This window comes from Trachemys scripta, chromosome 5 (genome assembly GCF_013100865.1).
Source record: "Trachemys scripta elegans isolate TJP31775 chromosome 5, CAS_Tse_1.0, whole genome shotgun sequence".
In the NCBI taxonomy this organism is placed as follows: domain Eukaryota; kingdom Metazoa; phylum Chordata; order Testudines; family Emydidae; genus Trachemys; species Trachemys scripta.
In genome coordinates this window covers 59007555-59029969 of record NC_048302.1, presented here as the reverse complement: position 1 = coordinate 59029969, position 22415 = coordinate 59007555, and the positions used below count along the sequence as shown (strand labels likewise).

The 22415-nt window shown below is 39.0% G+C and overlaps 1 protein-coding gene across 1 annotated transcript in view; it reads left to right on the top strand.

Annotated features, from left to right (window-relative positions):
• Positions 1-22415, top strand: part of DCHS2 (dachsous cadherin-related 2) — a 209046-nt gene that overhangs the window by 100148 nt on the left and 86483 nt on the right. The window contains exons 2-3 of the mRNA XM_034771520.1: positions 10440-10631; positions 21555-21786. Of these exons, the coding sequence (XP_034627411.1) occupies positions 10440-10631; positions 21555-21786 (424 nt within the window). The remainder of the gene's footprint in view (positions 1-10439; positions 10632-21554; positions 21787-22415) is intronic.

The following is a 22415-nucleotide window of genomic DNA, read 5'->3' as shown; positions in this document are numbered from 1 at the left end:
TGCAATTTATAAATGTAGATTTTGTTTGTTTGTTTCATAACTGCACTCAAAAACAAAACAATGCAAAACTTTGGATGTTTAGTAAAACACATCCAAAAATATGTAATAAATTTCAATTGGTATTCTGTTGTTTAACAATGTGATTAAAACCACAATTAATCGCGATTGATTTTTTAGTCACGATTAATTTTTTTGAGTTAATTGCGTGAGTTAAGTGCGATTAATTGACAGCCCTAATTAAAATAATTTAAATTAAATGCAAAAATAATATTAAATAGTACAAGTTTGTTGCCAAGTTTTTAAGGAAGTCAGATCACTGAATTGGTCTGCTGAAGCTCTAAACCATCTTTTGACAGTAGTAGCCTTTTCTGCAGAGGCAGAGAGAATATTTTATTCAATTCAGTTTAATCAACTAGTTCAATTCAATGACTTGTTCATTCAAAGTTAAGAAACCAGTTGGGAGTTTAAAAAGCAGGAAAGCTTGTTTTCCTCTTCGACTCTCTGAATAAAAACTAGATGTGAGAGGATGAGACTTACTAGTTCTAAAATCTTGAAGTACAGTGACCAGAAACAATCAGTTAAATTTGCTAACTATAGATAATACTTTCCTTGTTTAATACATACATTGGTTTCAAATATAACGTGTTTTGATAATTTTTTTTCTTTTGCATGCAGCATATTTAAGGTAGTTTTAATGAATTAAAAATTGCTGTTTTGTACATTTTTAATTGAATTTGAATTTCCATCCAAATAGAATGAATCCATCAAGTAGAAAAAAAATTTAGTAGATAAGAAATGTATCATTCACCATTTTCTAATGTAGAAAAGGAAAAATCAAGAATCTGAATAAAATAAATTCCTGTTTATCAGAACCTCTGCATTATCTCAATCCTTTCCTAGTCCTCCAGCATGAGATGCATGGTCTCTGCAGTGTGGTTCTCACGCTGAGGGACAAGGAAGGGATTCCAATAGCACAGAGGTTTGGATAATAGAGCAGAGACACCCCTCCCCCACCCATGGCCAGGAGGAGGAGGATGTACCCCCAGCTGTGGGGGAGGATACCCTGCTGCTGAATGGCTCTTGTGGCAGTACAGGGAGCCCAATGCATTCCCGCTGTCATGGGAGTGAGTGAGTGGGGCTATGACAGTTCTAGCTGGGGGTCTCTGGTCTGCCACCCCACTCCTCACTCCCTTGACAGCAGGGCTGGAGAGGGCTCCCTCTGCTGCTGCAGGACCGGTGACACCCAGTCCCTGCAGGCATGCGGTGCAGGGGGGGAGGCTGCAGTCCTGGCAGGCAGGGGCGGCTCCAGGCACCAGCGCAGCAAGCACGTGCCTGGGGCGGCAAGCCACGGGGGGCGGCGTGCCGGTCGCCATGAGGGCAGCAGTCAGGGAAGTCCGGCAGCCTTCGGTGGCATGCCTGCGGGAGGTCTGCTGGTCCCGCAGCTTCGGCAGCAATTTGGCGACGGGTACGCCGAAGGCGCGGGACCAGCAGATCACCTGCAGAAATGCTGCCGAGTCTGCGTGACTAGTACATCGCCCGCAGGCATGCCACCGAAGGCCGCCTGACTGCCGTGCTTGGGGCGGCAAAAAACATAGACCCGCCCCTGCTGGCAGGGCAGAGCACAACCCCTGGCCAGGACTTTGCTCTGCCCTGCCAGGACCACAGCCTTCCCTGCATCTTGTGCCTGCAGGGACTGGGTATCACCAGCCCTTCAGCAGCAGAGGGAGCCCTCTCCAGCCCTGCTGTCAAGGGAGTGAGGAGTGGGGTGGCAGAGCAGAGACCCCCAGCTAGGACTGTGAGGAGCAGGATGACAATGAGCTCCCAGCCACAGGGAGCCTGCCCCACTGCTGAATGGCTCCTCCCCTCTCGATTATCTGAACTCCTGATCAGCTGAATAAAACCAATGTCCCCCTTGCTATTTGGACAGTTGGGAGTATACAGTAAATGTAAGTTAAGCTATATAATTGCTTAAATAAATGTGTATAGATATAGTGTATCCTCCTGGTTAGCAAAAAAAGAAGCTCCAAATTTAGTGCAAAGGCTATATTTATTTGCAAATAAACATGTTTTAGTGCTTACCTGCCAATAAGATTTAGTTGGGGATTGGTCCTGCTTTGAGTAGGGGGTTGGACTAGATGACCTCTCGAGGTCCCTTCCAACCCTGATATTCTATGATTCTATGATACTCCCCTGTATCCATCTATTGTCTCTTGTTTTATACATAAATTACAAGCTGTTTGGGGCAGTGGCCATCTTTTTGTTCTGTGTCTATACAACACTTAACACAATGAGGTCATGGCACGTGACTGGGGATCCAAGGTGCTAGGGAAATACAAACAACAACAATTAGCACTTATCTTTAGGAAAAATTAGAATGATAAACTTTCACCACTAACAATTGGTTAGCCTTTTCAAGATATCACACTGAAAAACGACTAGAAACATGCATTTAAAAAAAACCCCAGAAAGCTGTGATTATCTTTGAGATGTTTAGGTCCTAAGATTGGGACGTGCAGGCCAATGGCATCAAGCTTTGAGGGCCATGAAAGTCAATTCTGAAATCAGTACTGTTATACTGTGGCTGAATTTGACCCAAAATATTGTTTGGGGGAAATTCTTATACCATGAAAAAATTGACTCAACTCTTTCTCTTGATTCCTGTTTGCTTGTGATAAGCAGAGACTATTCAGTAAGTCATTTGGATAAACAGCCTGCTGGACTATTTTTAATTCTGTGCTCTAAAAGTCATAAAATCACTTGTAGTCACCATGGAGTGAAAATCCTCACTGCTAAAAGGCTTGTGTAAGGGCTATGCACCACTTAAATCCCACTTAAGCCCTATTTCCAGAGCGTAAGTAGGACTTAAGTATTGTATAGCCCTAATGCTGGTCCTCTGTAAAAGAGTGAATTTCACTCTATCTTAATAGGTTCACACCTGTTTACGGAGAATGTCTCCTCTGATGGGTTTCTGCATACACACTATTAGCTCATGAATAAATATTCATGTAAAACCCCCTTTCCGCAAATTCAAGTATTTACTTTGCATTTCATAATATATATTATGGCTCTGAAAATAAAAGATAAGAGCTGTCTGTTTCTGCCTGTACAGGTTCAGAGGACTGACCATATTTTTTAACTCATGCTTACAATCTTTTACAAGTGACTGTGTATCAATCTATCTATCTATGAACAATGAAGTGAAAAGATTTAACTCCATAGACAAGAGCTTTATTTTGGCCTGATAATATAACATATATGGATATATACCTATCTCCTAGAACTGAAAGGTCATCGAGTCCAGCCCCCTGCCTTCACTAGCAGGACCAAGTACTGATTTTGCCCTAGATCCCTAAGTGGCCCCCTCAAGGACTGAACTCACAACCCTGGGTTTAGCAGGCCAATGCTCAAAGCACTGAGCTATCCCTCCCCCTACTGACAACAACAGTATGGTGAAATTTAAAAAAAATTAAGAGTTTGGACTAGTGGCATTTTCAAAAATAACCACTCTAAAAGGGACATTTCTCTCAAATTACATTTGTTTTGGTGGAAAACATTGTAGACCTAAGGGTTGATTTAATTCCCTGTAACTTTGGCTAGTCCTAAATTCATACCCTGGCACTTTATAGCAGAGCAAACTAAACTATTCATTGCTAGAGGATAACTTCTCCAAAACTGATGCTGTTCACATTTTAAAAATACCAAGGCAGATCCACAGCTGGTGTGAATTCTTATAGATCTGTTGAGTTGAATGAAGTTATAATAATTAGTACCAACTGAGGACCTGCCACCTGGACTCTCTCATATCAGCTGTTCTCTCAAATGCAGTCTTTTTCTTCTTAGAATAATATTTAGAAAAAGCAGTTTCACAGCTCCTGGGGGTATTGTCTAGTCTCCAGACTTCACAGTCCTTATTGACCTTCCAGTGCTTCAAAGCCTTCCCCAGGTGGCCCCTTCTCTCTGAAGCTATCTGACAGGTCCAGTAAGCCCCAGCCCAGTTCCTTCTCTGATCCTGCATCCTAGTTATACCACTTTGGCTGAGAGGCAGGAAACCTTATAAGCTGTAACCTGTAGGGCACATATGACCAGGAGCAAGCATGTGACCTGACACTTTAGCTCCCTGTTTTAATGGGCCCAAGGACTATAACAGGCACACTGGGATGTGTATGTGCCCCACGCCCACTTCCCTGTTACAGCTAGGCTTTCATTATAGTGTTTTCTCCCCTGCCTGCCCACCCTGTAAGATTCCAACCTACGTCCTTTATAGCTCTCTTTGACTTCCTCCTTTCAGTATTCAAACTGTGAGATCATATTGGTGATTGATTTTTCCAGAGTTTACATTCCTTTAATTCATTGGTCCTTTTCTGCTTATATTTTTATTTATTTTATTTGTAGTGTCAACAGTGTGTAAAACATTTTATAGACAGGTAAGAAAATTATTTTCTTCTGAAGAGCTTGCAAACACAGAAGGGGAGAGAAGACTATAAAAGCAGCATGACTGAATGTAGAAGCTTAGCAGGCATCTTTTCAGTTCCATAATTTTTATCGCACTGTAATTTTTTTTATAGGAAATACTTGTAGTCATCTAGTTCCTGATTCCCAAGTTTATACTTCTTAATCTCATGCATTCTTTTAATCCAGCATATCCAAAATGTGTCCAGTTAAGTAGTAAGAAGAACACTTTCAACCTAATTATCCTCTCCTTTTCCTGGAATTCAATATCACATTCAGCCTACCTCTCAGAGCAGAGATGGGTGATACAACAACAAACTCATTTGCCTCCCACATCTGAGGACTATAAGTCTTTTAAGCATCATCACTTCTGTAATACTGTGAACATTCAACACTCTTGATCAACCCACTGTGAAAATTCTTTCTACTGCCTTCATTTCCTCTTGTTTTGACTGCTATCATTCACTCTCGTGCTGTTTCCCTGCATCCCAACTCTTAAATTACTATAATCTACAATAATGGCAGCAGCACAACACTCTTGTAAACTGTAGTGTTTTGGATCACTACTATAATAGGTTCATATTTCCAAAACGTGTAATGCCTTGTCTCTCCTCACCTGTATCTCAAAATGTGAATGTTAGCCTGTCCTCATTAGCTTCCTGCCTCTAGCAGTAGTACAAAATCTCTTTCCGATACTTCAAGAATTTCCATAGAATGGTTCCATTCAACCTCATCTGTATTTTCCAGCTAATTTGTATTCTTCTTTAATGTCAATTATAGTATGGTGTTGGACACAAAAATGGGACTTGTATAAAACTGTTTTGGCTGTAACATAGGACATGAGTCAAAAAGGGAAAGAGCAAGGGGAAACTGAGTGGATACTGAGGAACTTGACGGGTAAAAGTCATATCTTCTTACCCATGCAACTGCTGTCGTTGAAATCAGAGGCACTCAAGTGACTAAGGTCAAACATGATTAGGCCCTCAGATTTGTATTGCTTGTTTTGAAGCATTTTTATTTAAATACCTCATTCATTATTCCTTTGCATGTACCATTAAAAATCTAAGGACTGCATAATGTGCAGGAAGGAAAACAAGTTGCTGAATGTAATGGGCTAGCCTTCTAACAATAGCCTCTAATTTTTCACCCATAATTAATCTTCCACAGTCAATTGTGGGCATACATTATAGCATTTAGAACTTTAACTATCTACAGACACAACCAGATAGAGCTACATCTCAATGTAGTCACCAGCAGTAGATTGCAGGCACAAAAATAATGGTTTTTGTTTAGTTTGGTCCATGTTTAAAAACAATTAGTGTAGTGGTGATAACGGAGAAATACTATAATAGGATACAACTCTGATTTAAAAATTAATAGAAATAACAAATTAAATGGTAGGTAAAATATCAAATGTTCCAGACTAGATATGTAAAATATTAAACGGTTAACTGATAAGTATTAGTCTTACTGTTAATATATTGTAGCTAACATTTAAAACAGATTGGCAGCAGCCCCGGACTCCAACCCCCTGCTGTGTGGGGCCAGGCAGGAGCCCCGGACACTGACCCCTTGCTGTGTGTGGCCAAGCGGTAGCCCTGGACCCCGACCCCACCCCCATAGTGTTAACGATTAAATGGTTAACCAATATAATTTTAATAGTTTAAATGGGTACTTTTTAAAATGATATTTACATCCCTATTCCAGACTTGTTTAATGCACAACTGTAAATCATTTTTAATGCCAAATCCTTGTTCTATTGAAGTTAATGGGAGTTTTGCCTTTAACTTAAATGGAATGAAGCTTTGGTCCTTAGTCAAGAATTGCACTGTGTCCTGTATTACAGCTGTTGAACGCAAACTACAAGGAAATGAAACGAATGTGAATTGTTCTATAACCACATGATCACTGGCAAATCTTTATGAATGAATTTTCTAAAATCAGTATCAGATAATTCAGTATGGTGTCATTCATTACAGTCACCAGCTGACTTTTAGAAATGGTGGCTAATTATTCTGATGCATCATAATGGTGCATCAGACTATTTAGTGCAATTCTAAATGGTAAGAGGCCCCTTGTCTAAAATAGAGCAAATATTGAATATCCCAGGGATCTTTCAAAGGGTTAAGAGATCAATCTGAAAAAATCCAGAGAGTAGAAAAGTGGAACCTTTAAAAAGGAATATATGTTAATTCATAAATCTTTTAACATTTTCGGATTTTGATGGAAGTGACTGGCCTAATCTGTTTTTGACAGTTTTTATCTGCATTCCACTTCCTCCAATTCTTTCCTTTACAGCCATATGTCTAAGCTCCTTTGGGTACTAATGATTTTAAAGGATAAAGATTACAGTATGTGAAACTACAGATAGCAGAGGAGAAGGACTGGTAATTATGAGCCACATGTGATAATGAGTAATCATGTGTAAATAAACAATTGACCAAAAAGCAGATCTCTTTTCTTTGCTCTTTCTATACATGTAAACACACATGTACATGCATGTGCATGAACACACAGGCACTCATACTAGAAGAGAGGGGAGAGAGGTCTCAGTAATCTTCAAAAGTCAAGTTTTCCTCCCATTTCACCTAAATTCAAGCCCAATTCACCATTCTCATACCAAATTATTCTTTGGAAGGAAAAGATAGGCTTGTGGTTAAGGCACTGACTTGAGACTTGGGAGATCTACATTCAATTCCAAGCTCAGTTATAGATATTCTGCATAACCTTGGATAAGTTTATAATGGAATCGCAACCTTAGTGGGCACCTCTAGGTATTACTGTACTACAAATACCACTCCACAGCAAAAGGATCTGATGTTTAGCTTCTTTAAAGAACTAAATAAAAAGCGAAACAGAACTGAAGAAGAAATCTTTCTTTAAAACACCTCTATTAATAGCAAAATCACACACACAAAATGGTTCCATTACCATACATTTCTTTTTTTTTATAAATCCTTTTCCCCCTCCCCCAAAGTTTGCTCCAGTGTGAAAAGTTTTCATTTAATTTTACATGTCATAAAATAACCCGACTAGATGCTAAGAAATTTATAACTAGCTAGAGAGATTAAGACAATAAAAATGAAGATGTAATGAACTGTCTCAAGAACCACAGTTTGCCACTTTATTGCTGTGTCAATGCTTGGTTAAACACTAAAATTTCATAGTTTTTGACATAGTGCTAATGTAGAAACATTTATGCTTCAGACTAAATTGTATGGGCTAAACTTATCAGCATTGTATGGTTAATGTTCATTACAAAGTGTTGTCTTCCTTTTTATGTTAAAGAAGAACTTTAATATTTGGCATATTCAGATATGTCTGAAAACTTAAAAGCACTTGAAAAATACATGAATTTCATATTTTTCTTGCCACATTGCTAATTACCAAATATATTGTGTTAAAAAACCTCATAGCGTGTAATGTTCAGTAAAATACTCTAAAATCGAGTTGGTTGTAGTGAAGATATGTTACATAACTGCACAAGCACACAAATCAGGCAGCTTCTTTTCAGACTTATGGAAACATCTTGTTCAAATTGGGCATGTTCAGAGACTTAACCTCATCATAGTTACTCCCATACTGGAAACGTGCTACCTGTTCTATGCAGCCCATCTCACTTCTTTGCTTGACATGTAGTGGAGTTCTAATATTAGATTTTTTGACATTACAGTAATTTCCAAAGCAATAGACAATTCAACAGTGGAGAATAAAGTGTTATACCATAACCTCAGTGTTCTGACACCACTGCAGGATTGCACAGAAAGCAACATATAGCTGACAGAGAATGCTTATTACTGACACAGATATCAATAACAGCAGAGGAAATGCAAAAATATTAGCCAAGTACCTTCTGATACTTTTTTCTCCCTGAAATTTCCTCAGATGTGAAACATTTTTAAGTTTCTCTTTATTAATCCTTTATAAAGTTTTGTGGTATAACATATTCCTAGTTTACTGTAGGCTTTAACTCTTCATTAAGAGTATAATCCTAGTTAGAGAGACTGGGATAGATAATTTAGTGACATGCAACCAAATGCACTAAAATGGGAAACAAATCACAATAGTACAGCATTTCCCCAAGGTCTAATTACATAAAGTACTGTCACGGTGTGCGTCACCCACCACCAGACTGGAGCCTCCTCGTGGTCATTCTAGGGATTAGCTCAGGGCCAATACCTCCATCTGCACCTTGTCATTCCTTTTCTGAAATCTGCCTGCAACCCCTCCCGCAGCATCAGGAACTGTAACGTCCTCTTCATGGCTCAGCCCTCCGGCCAAGTCACTGTCCGTGTTCCCCTCCTTCCAGGGGAGTTTAGCTCCTAGTCTATCCACTTCCCCAGTGGCAACTGCAGTGAATTGTCCTGCCACTCCCCCAGGTCCACCCACTACTCCGTGTCCCAGCCCAGGGACCCGTGGATTGCAGCCTCCTGCTGCATCCTTCTGCCTCTACTATTGCTGCCTTTCCTTAGGCCACTTCCTCACAACCATAGCACCCTTCTCAGTCCCAGGAGCCTGTCCAGAGCTCCTTCTCTTCTCCCCGGGTTTCGGTCTGCACTGCTCTGTCCAAGGCGTTACAGGATTGCACCCTACTCTAGACACAGACTTCCCTCCTGAGGCTCCAGGAAGCTACTGACCCTGCTGCAAATATTTTAACGTGTTTGAGATGTTGGCATGTGCCTGGCATTCAGCTCCTCTCCTGAGAATAAATACAGAGCTGAATTCCAAGATAAAGGAGATAAAACCTTTTTTGTCAGGTGTATAGCTTCCGGGCCAAATCCTGCTTGCCTTATTCACGTAGGATTAAATTAACTCCTCTCCAGAGGCTAGCACAAAGCCTATGCATCACTTAGGTTTGGGATGGCCATCTGGATACCAGTAAATTTCACCCATGAATTTTAAGACGTTGAGTGATGCAGGCAGAATTTGCACCACTATCCAAAACTATCTCCAAAACCTCACAAGCTTCATCTCAGGGAAAACTATTTACTTCTTGGTTCTGGAAGGGTATAGCTCTGAAGGAAGCATTTCTGTGAGATATTAATCTACAGAATTTGGTTTCAGATTTACAGCAGAATGGTTTTAAGTGATGAAGGCAAAGTGTTGCTGTCCTGGTAAGATCTACTTACTGTAGTGCAAAATGAAATACATGATTCTAGTTATCTTCTACTCAGCATTCCTAACCATCTGTAAGACAGCATCAATAAAGGAATTTAGCCTGTGGCAAGAATTTTTCCAGTGACTTTACTGGTGGATGTCTTTTTATCATGCAGGTGCAGATAGACACGTTTAGTTGAGTTATTAGGACTCTTGCCTTTAAAATAGATAAAACCTACTCCTTGTACTCCTGTCAAGCACTGTATTGTTAGCTAGGCCATCCTTCAAATGAGATGTTAAAGTAAGCTCTAAGAATCCATTGGCACATTTCAGAAGGCAAAGTAGATAATGTCCTGGCCAGCATTCCCCTTCTTAGTAATACAGTTGTACAGGTGAGCTGTTGTTGGTGTTAAGGCCTTGTCTTTATGGGTATTTTAATCATGTTAGTTCAATTGAATTAGCTTAACACTATTGAAGAACTTCTTCAAGACACAGGCTAACACCTTTAAAGTCATATTGGTTAGGCTTGGTTTAGTCTCTGAGGTTAAAACATGGCAAGCTAATATGGCTTCACAGATGGTAGCTGATGTCTTCAGTAGGCTTTTCAGTTGTAGTAAGCCACTTAATTGAGTTGACACAAATGAAGAACATATCCTTTTTGCTTGTAAAAATAATCCTTTATTTACTTATGCAATACCTGCACTACCACCATCTAACTCATTGTTATGAAAAGGGCATTGGGATACCTTATGTATTAGAGCCAATGTATTAAATAAATACACTTTTAAAAAACAGTAATAAAGACTTTGGCATCAAATATCCATAATAATTTAAATATTATTATGTAATAATAGTTTATCTAGTTTCATTTCATTTTTATTGCTTTCCTGCAGGTCAAGGCAACAGATGCAGATGCAGGCCAGTTTGGTCGTATCGAATATTTTCTTTATGATGGATTCCATAACTATGAAAAATCTAAAGCATTCCAGATAGATCTCCATACAGGACACATCTGTGTGTGTCAAGACATTGATAGGGAAGGGGATCCAGCCACTTATGATCTCCTAGTGAAAGCTACAGATGGGGTAAGTTTCACCCTGGAATATTACTAGACTTGTAAGCATGTTTTGTATATTGAGCACAAATATATAGTTTCAACAAGGGAGGGAAGTTTTTAAGATGTTTATATGGAAGTTAAGAGGACAACCTACAGTCTATGTAGACTACGCTGAATGCTCACAGGCTTTGCTGGCTGGGATATATGGAACATATCCCTCAAGATCGTCTGTTGAAGGGTATGCTCTGTGGCCAACTCAAGAACTGCCAATGTTGCAGAGGAAAGCCAAAGCTCCAATACAGCAACAGGGTCAAGCAGGGTCTCAAGAAATTCAGCATTCGCATTGACAGCTTGAAGACACAACCCACAACTGCTCAATCTGAAGAAGCCGGGTCAAGGCTGGTGCAGTCATTGTCAAGAGCCATCAGATAGCCCAGACTGAGGCCCGCAGGTGAGCCAGGAAACAGTGTGTGTTCCAACCGCCATATGGCAGGTGGACCTGTAGCCACTGTGGGAAGGTCTGCCGTTCACACATCGGGCTCTTGTCTCACACTGCTGTCAAGCACCACTGACTGACTGGCTTTGTCATGTTTCCCTTCATCTGTCCAGCTGTTGGATGGCCATGAATGTGGATGTTGCAGACATTTTAATTGGAAATAATGTATTGCTCTTAAGGTAATAAATCAGAGAATAATAGAAAGTTATTAAAGTTTATGGGTAAATCATATTTTATCTTCAGATGGGTAAAAATAATGCTGCTGAATAGAAATGAAAATACATATATGTGTATGCAGTCTCAAGATTAGATATATTAATAATGGATACTTGATCTGGATGAGAGCATTGGCAGTCTTAAGAGTTTCTCACATTTCCCTTTCATTTGGCTCAGAAGATTTGGGTTTTGCCAAAACTCTGTGATTTTCAAATAAAAATGTAGTAAAAGAGGCTCAGATGGAAATGTTATATGTGTATTCTGATCAGATTAATGCCCCAGTGATAAAGTTTAAATCAGAATCATGAGAAAACTGTAGGCATGCCAAAACTATAGACTCTTTCATTTTTGGATAAGTCTGTGATTTATCTTCTTTCAAGGAAATCTGATTTTTCAGAGGTTCTGAGCATTTTATTGACTTGACTTTTAATTGTGGGAGCTCAGTGCTTTTAAAAATCAGATCCTAGGTTCCTCAAGTTGACACCTAATATCCGTGCCCACTTTTCAAACTTTGTGCTTTAGTGTATATCAGAGCTGGTACTGAGTCACCTTCTATCTCCACTGTTGCGTTACTGTAGCATGCACCTCCTCTTGGCTCCTTACAGTATGTCTTCATTGCAAAAAAAAAAAAAAAAAAAAAGGTAGGGCGGGGGGGAATATGTGCTTATCTCATGATAGCTAAACTGTATTAGTTAACTCCACTTAAAATAGCAATGAAGAGATGGCAACAGAGGTAACCCAGATAGGCAGCTTGATTTAGGGTATGTCTACACTGCAGCTTGGAGGTGTGATTCTCAGCGCAGGTAGACAGACTCATTCTAGCTCAGCTCAAGCTAGCATGCTAAACATAGAAGTGTGGACACTGCAGTACTGATAGTGGTTCAGGTCAGATTAGATGTCTGAGTCCAAGCCTGCCCAGCCGACTGGGTCTGAGCTTAGATGGCTAGTCTAAACTGCTGCCTGTGCCACAACATCCACATTGCTTGAGCTGAGCTAGCGAGTGTCTTTCTGCTTGCGCAGGGAATCATACCTCCCAGCTGCAGAGTAGACATACCCTTAAAGTGTTTAAGGGAGCCTGGGATTGAACTGCAGCTGCTAATGTGAATTAAAAACCAAGCTGCTGTGTCTTCACTGCGATTTTAACCTGAGTTAACAACATGAGTTAAGAACAAACATTAATTTTTTTTTTGCAGTGAAAATGGAGCCTGAATGCTTATTTTCAATGCTTGGGAAGGAGCATGAATGATAGATGTTAGCTGTGGAAGAAAGGTTTGGCAAAAGAAGAGAGAATTAATGGGAAAAGATGGGAGAAGAGCGAAGGGTCATTGGTAGTGACAAAGGGAGGGAAGGAAGGAAGAAAGAAAGAAACTGAGAAGGTTAAATAGACAATGAAGAAGAGGAGAGTGAATTTTCCAGGTGGTACACAGCTTATTTTACAAATGAAATGGTGCAGTAGAACTATCAATTTCTTTCACTCTGTTTGTTTCTTCTCCATGATTTGATTTCTGAGCCTGTCTGCCTTTTTTTATATGTGCCTTTTTAGAAGCAGCAATGGGAGAAGCAGAACTGCTCAGAAGTGACCACAGGGAGACGAGTATAAAAATTGCCTTTGTTAAATTGATACTGTGACCGGGGTGCTAGTGGTGTGCACAGTGCCAGCTGTGGTCATTCAGGGTGAATTGCAAAGAATGGGGCAGACAATCCCCATAAAGTTGGTGGATATTCCAATACCTAGATTTACTAAGCCAGCATAAAACAGTTTCTTTATTACCGCACTGGTTACTTAGAAGTCCAAACAACGCAGTTCTCTTAAAGTGATCCAGCGTCAGGCTTCCATCCAGGTACCCATGTCAAATATGATGAAAATTTCTGTAAATCTTATTTCATCATATAAAAGAAAAGGTTCTACCAATCCCAAAGGATTGGACACATTACCTCCCAGGTTAATGAATGTTTCAGATCTTACCCAAATACACACTACAGCCAATTCTTATTAACTAAACTAAAATTTATTAAAAACAAAAGAGAGAGAGAGAGTATGGTTAAAAGAATAACATACATACAGGCATGCGTTCAATTCATTTAGGTGCAGATTCATAGCAGAGATGGTGAGCTTTGTAATTGCAGAGTTTCTTTAGAATTCGGTTCATAGGTCATAGTCCAATGTCCAAATATCATATTCAGGGCGTACCAGTATAACTAGGACCTCGGTCTTGTGACTCAAACTTCCCCTGAAGAAGCTTAAGCAGATCTGAGATGACAGAATCAGGACCCAAGGATTTTTTATACAATTTCGTGTATTTGGACAAGTTGGAGTTCCTCAGGGAACAAAAGCTAATTAGGATGACTTTGAAGGAGGTCCATCACTGGTACTTAGCTATACGAATTAACATAAGGCCATTTGCTTGTTCCTCCACCATTCACAGTACATTCCAAAGAGAGATGAATACTGAGATATCCCGTGTTTACAATTCATTTCCATGATAGGATGTCCTTTTGACCTCTGAATTATTAGAGTACAGCATAGACAGGGACTGTTGATTACATAGTCAACCCTGCTCATACATATGTAAATACACAAAAACACAAACATTATCTCCCTACATGTCTTTTGAGGATTATTTATTTTGCAGGATGTTTAACCCTTTCTAGCCATGCGTCACAGATACTCATGAGTAAAGCTGGGTGAAATTTTTCAGCTAAATTTTTTTTCTCCAAAAAATGCAATTTGGGTTGATTCATTTCATGAATTTGTGCCTGTTTCAGCAAATGTCAAAACTAATCACTTTAATTTTTCAGGCTAGATTCACTATGGGAATTAGGTGCCCTTTACAAAGCTGAGGATGATATGATATATTATAGCCTGATGGTTAGGGCTCTCATCTGGGAGACCTAAATTCTTGTCTGTACTGAAACAGGGATTTAAACCCAGGTCTTCCCTCCTCCCAGGTGAATTCCCTAAGCACCACACTATTGGCTATTTTGGGATGAGTCACCTCAACATCTCCAGTTGAAGCTGTTCCACTTTTTTATCGAGAGAGAATGTGAGAATGGCTCTGTAGCGCAGTGGTTGGGGCACTCACCTGAGAGGAGGGACACCACGGTCCAAGTTCCTGTGACAGTGAATAATTATTTATTGAAAATGAAAGTGAAAGAGCCTCTCCTCCCCAATCCCAGTGCCATGGTGGTTAGAGCACTCACCTGAGAGAGGGAAAGACTTTGGTTCAACTCCTGCTCCAGAATGGGGATTGAATCTGGGTCTCTCACATCCGCAAGTATCCCAAACATTAGGTAAAAGGGAATCTAGCTCTTTGTTTCCTTTTATTAAACAAAAGGTGAAAAATACCTGAACTTGAAATTAAATGTTTCATTTTGGGTCAAATGAAGCATTTACTTTGACCCAAAACAAAATTTTTCTGATTTTTTTGATTTGCTGAATATTTTGAAAACTGTTTCGGTTCGAGCTGAACTGATTAAAAAAAAATTCGGAACTGCTAATGAACTGAAAAATCAGTTATTCTGCCAGCTCTACTTATGAAACCCAATCCTTCTGTCATGAAAGCTAATGACAGAACTCTCATTGATAACAGTGGGGGCAAGATTGGGTCCAGTATTACTGCAAGTTGAAAAACAGCAAAGAAATCCAACATATGTTACACACAATCCCACCTTCTGTTTTGCTGAATCATTGAAGTTACATATTTAAATATGTACAAAAGTTAAGTCATACATGTGAAGCGTACCTCATTTTGAGAGACGTCTCTCATTTTAGTCCCTACGTTATCTACATGTTTGGTATCCCTCCCCTTTTATTATCAAAAATTACTTACATCAGAACTGTTGTAAGTAAGGTTATAGAAAGGAATGAATCCCACAGCACCTGCATGAATAATTTGTGTGTGTTGTTCATTTTGGGGTCTTTGTCACACATGATCCTCCATATATGGACCTTTGCAGATTGAGAGCTATGTGTTCAGTAACATCAATTTTCTCATACATCACATACTGTATATCCTTAGGTATCCATTTAGAGTCGGACTATACCAGTAAACCATAACTCTAAATACAGCTGTGGTATATAACCACAACTTCCTACGAAAGCTCCAGGAATTATTATGCTTTAATGAGAAACTATGTCTCCTGGAGTTTTTGTGGCTAGCAGATCCTGTGCCACCACTTAAGCATGCAGCGCATTTTCCCCTCCATAGCCAGCCCATTTGTGGCGGGTGAGGGTCCTGGCTTCTCCCTTTTCCTTTTGTGTTTGCTTTTGCCACTTGGGTACTAGTTAAAAAGCAGCATGTGTCCTCTAGAGACCACAGACTTGTGATTGTGGCTGGTCCCTGTGTGTGAGGGAAGCAGAAAGAGGGAGAAACGCACATCAACCCTCCTCCCACATGAACCTGCACAATGCTCAGCCACAGTTTGGCTCTAAATAGTTAAACAAGTGATTAGAAATAATACATTTGTGTGATGTGAACAAGTTAATGATATTAGGAGAGCCTTAATTTTGTGCATTTCCTGTTTTTTCTGTGCTTAAATGTAATGTTTAAGTTGTAATTCTCTTTCCACCTGCAAACTTCCATTTTTTTAGGTGTTTTTGAGTTACTAGTGAACTAAAAACATCTTGAACTGCTGCAAGAATATAATGATTTTCATTCTCAAATAATACAAAAACAGGTGAAGGCATTTCCCTCAGGAAACCTTCCAAAATTTTTCAGCTGTAGGTTGAGACCAGGCATGGAAAATGTCAATCTCAATGGTGAGTTTTTCAGAAAGAGAATATGAAAAACAGGAATTTTAATGAAAGGCCTAACATAGTCTTAAAGGTGACCAAGAAAGGGGGTTAAAATGGTATAACCTTTTTTTGCTTTTAAAAGATCTGAGAATAAGGCCTGATATGTTTTAATGGACTTGTTTAGTTTTCCTTTGTTTATCATTTACAATCAGAATGCAATGCAATAAGAAATTCCATGTTTTGTTTTCGCTGGGTTGGTTAGATGTGTATCCAGAACGTTTATACCCATGGTGGTAAACCTAGCAATACATGTTGTTGTACAATGTGTACAACAAGGCATTAAAATAAACTCAGTTGCATGTATGAAACAATATCCAATTTTTAAAAACGGTGTGTATGTTTTTAGTGTTGTGCAGTTACACTCTGATCAAGCCTTATTGCTAATTAAGATACATAGCCCTATCCTTTTGTGTGCTCACCTGCATTAATTACATGATGTCCAACAGTTTGGTGTTCTACTTCATCCAAACAAACAGTGGTCCATACAGTTGCTAGAGGAAACCTACCATAGTACTAAAAAATGTAATTGTAGGAATGCTGAGACAGAATCCTTCTCCCTCTGCACTACAAATGCACCTACCACTGTAGTGCTTAGGCAGCAGTTACAAATCTGAAAATCTTATGACTTCTGTGTAAAGGAGATACAGATTATTCCTTTACCATACATTAACATTAAAAAGTTTATTAACATTAAGAAACACATTCTTTCCACATCTTTATTTGTTTAGTTCCAATTTAATTGGTTTTGTCTTCCTGTCCCATTTGAATGCTTGTTCCTCTGAAAGATTGAAAAGACTAGCCCTTTTGCCTGTATTTTAAAAACAGTTTCAAAATCAAATCTATTCTGCAGAAATTGCATTTGCAGGGAGTCAAGGACAAAGCATTTTAAGCATGGTGCTTTTAAAGAAATCACTTCTAATTACACATACAAGCACATCTGCTGAATATGAAGGTGAAGTTACATAACTGATTATGATGAAAATTGAGTTGTATGCTCAGAGATGATTATCCCTCTAGTCCACTCAGAATGGTCTGTTTTCTTATTTACGCAGATGAAATTGTAAATTCTTTGCTATTAAACATAATCTTTTGAAAATTAGAAGTAAATGCAATTGACAGTTTTTACAAACATAAATCTTAAGGAAAAAAGAGAATGAGCACTATATATGGTGCATATTCTAACCTAATTGTCAGGGGACACTTGATACATAACACTATAAAGAACAATGTTGATACTATCTATTTGTTCAGGAATTTTAGAAATATGTTTTGTTTACTTAATTACATGAAATGGCTTGCAAGGTATATTGTACCCTTGACAATTTTGAAATCAGTCATTTTTAATAATCTGCGGCTTATCCCTCCACTGTTTGCTCAGGCCAAATTGCCATTCCTGAAATGAGGATTCCAATGGGAGCTTTATCTCAGAAAGGAGTAGAGGATTAGACCTCAGAATTATCAAATTCATAAGATATTGGTAAACATTATAAATCATATGTCATTTACCTGATAAACTAAAATGGATCTAAACTGGGTAATTATATATGACACTTAGACATGTTATTAAAAAGGAGTCATTTAGCTAATAAAATGCTATTATGTCTTCTGAACTGTTAAAGACAGCTGTATATCAAGTATTCTATAATGGAAATGTCTATGAAAGCCCTTAAAATAATATTGGCTGTGTCTTGACTGGTCAATTTTTAATCAAACACCAAAAGCAGTTGGATCAGTTCAACATTTAAAACTTTCCCAATGCTCCTTGGTATTTAGATGGATTCTGATGAAAGTGTGATGATACTGCTGAAACTCTAAATGGCTTTCCTACTATATGTTGTGTATAGAGAGAGACTTATGCTTGTTGTCTCTTTCTTATGTTTTAGCAGTTACATGTAACAGCTACCAATATTCTTCTCTTTTTTTTAGTTAAAGCAGTTACTGTAATACACAAAGTGCCGAGTTCAGCACTCCTTTCTCAGGCAAAATTCCCATTGAAGGTAAAGCTTTTGAAATTAGTGGCTAATTCTATTCCTTCCTTGCCCTACTACAGCATTACAACTTAAAAACTGCATAAACATATTTCAAAGAAAATAAAATTTGTATTCAAGTCTTGAGACCCTATATATAACCTTTCAGTTTGGAACAAAATTTTAATGAAATCCTATATCCCAGCATGTTGGAAACTATAATTGAAATCCTTTCAGATTCTTATGCAGTCTTACAATGTAAACAGCAAAAATGCAGCTGTTCTACATAACATCATAGTTATTTGTTAAGCAGTAGAAGCTTTTCTGTCAAGAAGGTAGTATTATTTATATTTGAAGAATGGTTTGAGAGGTTTATTGTTAGCTTCATGTTTTTACATAGATTGGATGTTGCTAGAGAAAAGAGAGTCTCCAGTTATGGTAATTTCAGCTCTGTAGCAGTATATCATGTTCATTGTTTGTTCCACATGTAACAAAATTTCAGAATCACAACAATGTGACTTGTACCCAACTTTATTGCCATTCCATCAATCAGCACAATTGTAGTTAAAAGGTTATTTAAGCATTTGAGAGACATGAAGTTATATGAGCAATATTTCTAGAATACAAAGGCAGAATGAACAACAGTGTTCTACTGTTGCTTGAAATATGTTTTAACAAATGTAATTTTCTTTCAACAATGGGCATGCTTAAATCAGTCTTCATTTCCTGGATAATCAACTGTCATGCTTGTCTCTGAACAGATAAAGGAGCATATTCATGTGGTTAGAAATAGCAATCATTTGTTCCCAGTCACTAGGGATCTTTCTCAAAAATTACCACTGCCAGGGTAACGGTAAGAAATTCTACTGCATCAAAACAAGAAGGGTTGCATGTCATCCATTATACTGGGTGATGACAATAGTAGAGCCTCTCTTCACTTGTGTCTAATGGATATGCTTCAGGGTCAGGAAAAGGAGGCACTGGCTCGTCAACAACAATGGTTAGCACAAGGACAGAGAGGAGTGAGGTAGACCAGCCGTTACACTCCCCCATCTCACGTCCCACCCTTCTAAAAATATTTCAGAATGGACCTCTCCCGCCCTCCAAAAAAGATTTTACAGTCTAACTCCTTAAAATGAACTTCTTAGATTGGAGAGTGAAATGTCTGCATTTTTCCTTAGCAGTCAAGAACACAGATTGGGTCAAGTGGTTTAAAATTAATCCCCATAATACTTTGCTGTTCTTAAAATCCTCCCACCTTTGCCCCCTTTTCCATATTTTTCCTTTCTCTGTCCCCCCTCCCCCCCAAAAAAGAAAACCCAACAGCACCAAATGGGTGGGGATAAGGATTCCATTTTCAACCTAATCTCCATCTGTGGACTAAACTCTTTTAACTTTGCTTGTGGGATCAGGATTCAGTCTATTGTAAGAATACTGCAAATAAGTAATTTTTCATTAGTTTACATTATAGTCTTAATTTTCCTCATACATTTAAACTAAGGTTCCTCACAACAGCGTCATGACATCATCAGTGCCAGGCTATAGAGACAACATGACTATGTGAAAAAATATGGAAAAATGAAAGCCTCAGTGAGAAAATTTACAGAGCTAATGCTGTTGATGGATTTATTTATTGTATCTCAGCAATTCAGTACAAGTCTATGGAGTCAACAGTCCAAAGATTGAATGCAGTTTTTTTGAGCTTGCTACTGCACTATAGTGAAAATCCCAGCCTGAGTAACTGGACTGCACTCTGGATAGTTTTGTGAAGGACAAAACATTTTTCTCAATAAATGTGGCACACAATGGTGCATGCAGAAATATACATCTAAGTTACACCCATGGTTTCTGTGGCATCATGCATAAATTCAGCATTACGAAACATAGCTTGCCCTTTGTTCATGCCAGTATACAATATATGTGTGTGCAGTCTCTATAATTACTTACATGTACACATTTTTTGTGCATAACTCTTTGAAAATCAAACACTGTATCCATGGAGTGTCTTCTTCCATCCGTGTTGTAATATACTGTCAAGTGCATGTGCAGAAATCTGTATATCCCATCATTCCATTGCCACACAATTGGCTTCTTGCTACAGTATCGTGCTACAGAATCTCAGCTTTGTTAAAATTATGTTTGTAGCCTTTATGGGTGTAGAGAGAACCTTGAAAATGTGAACCAAAGCAAAACTGATACAGCAGTGCTTTCCTAAATCTATAGGAAGCCTAAAACAATAGTGCTGAGACGTGAATGACTGTGCATCTCAGTCAGGGCTCTATGGCCTCCATGATTCTGCAGCTACAAATTCATTTTTTTCCAAGATGGCACAAAATTCAATATTTTTGCTATGGAATTTGCCATATTGCCATTTTTCTGTAGTTCTGCCTTGCTCAGACTGGCCTGCAGTTGCTGCCTTCCCCACAAGATTGAGTTAATAACTGGTAGATGCTCCCTGTATTGTTCCATGGAGCCAGTGCAAGAGTTTGGCTTCTAGCCAGGGTGTGTGAGAGGCAGAAGTGTAAGCCAAGTGGAGAATAGCATAGCAGCGCAGTCTTAAGGAGCTGGGGAGATGAGTTAGTGACGACAGCTGCAAGGCTAACCCACCTCCTCTCTCCCCCCTGCCCCCCGGGTGCACAGGGAGGAAAGGAGGACCAAGGACCAGGATGTGGAGTCAGGCTTCCGGGAAAGTATAGCCAAAAAAAAAACAAAAAAACTATGCTCAAAAGTAATTGTGTATTAGTTAAAAATATTCACTGATGTAAAATTATGAGCCATAGTTGTGTGTGTTTGTGTGGGAAATGGGAATGGGTAGTATTTCATGTCGGTAGACTAAATTAATGTTGCCATGGAACGTAGGGAATGGAATATAGAGGTTGCTGGTACAGAATTCAATCCCATTGTGCCTCTGAGTACCCAAGGGCTTGTGTGTGTGTGTGTATGTATATATATGTGTACTGGATGGCTTGTCAGAACTGTGTGTTGCCCTCTAGAAGCTAGTCTGTAGAGGAAATGGGGCCCTAATTCTAATACAACTAGCGGAGGTTCTCATTTCGTTCAAGTGCTAGAGGCATTTGTTCTTGAAGAAAAAGGGCCTGACCTTTATCTGTGAAGCCACAGAAAGCACAATAGGTGATGACTGTGAAATCCTATGTGCCAAGAAGTACAAGGGATTTACATGGATAACTCTTGTTAGAGTTAACAAGTTTTGTACTTATACCTCATGTTCCTTCATGGGAAAATAGATCCCTTTGTTTACTGCAGTAGCTAGCACGGTGGAGCTGCATTAAATATACTATTAACTTTGTAAACTCAATTTTCTGGGTTTTATAGGTGCCCTTTACATAGTTACTTTTAACAAATGTTTTTGTTCAATTTCATTGTAGATTGTTTTATATTCTAGCAATGCCTTGAGGCATATATTTGGTTAACTGTAAACTGACTTTGATTTTTACTTTGTTCTGGTTTATTCAACAGGGTGGGCTAAGTGCCCAAGCTTTTGTTCGTATTGAGATAGAAGACATTAACGATAATCAACCTATTTTCGACCCTGCCAGCTATGTGACAAGCATCAGTAGTCATACGCACCCAGGAACAGAGATCATCAATGTTGTTGCCACAGACAGGGATTCAGGGATATATGGAGTTGTGACATATGAGCTGGTTCCAGGAGAGTTTTCTTCCCTTTTCACAGTGGATACTTCTTCAGGTACAGTATGCATGTGTGACACAGAAATTATAAGACACACCATGTCACACTTTTTCTCTGAAATTTAGTTTCTTTGTTTAGAGTCAAGTCATAAAATCAAAACTTAGGCCCTGTGGCATGTGTGCAAGATATTTTCTTTGTCTTTTGGGGTGGGGGGGGTTGTAAGCAAATGTTAAATCTACTGGAATAAATAGAGCTCTAGAATGTATGTCATGGGAAGTGGAATGACAAGCAGCTGATGTCATTTCTCTAGCATTTTAAATTGGAAACTAGAGCATTTTGGCCATGCATCAGTTGTGCATTAATTACTTTATACATATGTTAATGCTTAGAACACTAAAGACTTATCTTGCGTGCTTTTTATTGGGGGATAGTTAGTCTCCCCTCCCCACCAACAAGGAGCCTCCTCTTCTAAATTTCTGTTCCCTCCAGGACTTCTATCAAATAAGACCCTTCCTTATAGCCTTCCAAAGTGTGCCACAACAAATTTCCCAGCATGCTGATAGTCTCATGCTACCCACCAGTCTCTAGTTCTATGTCTCTGCGTGACTCCACTGTCAGCTTCATGAGTATTCTTTCCTGCTCCTTACTTCCTGACCTCACCTCCCCCATTCTGACTTCTGGCTTGG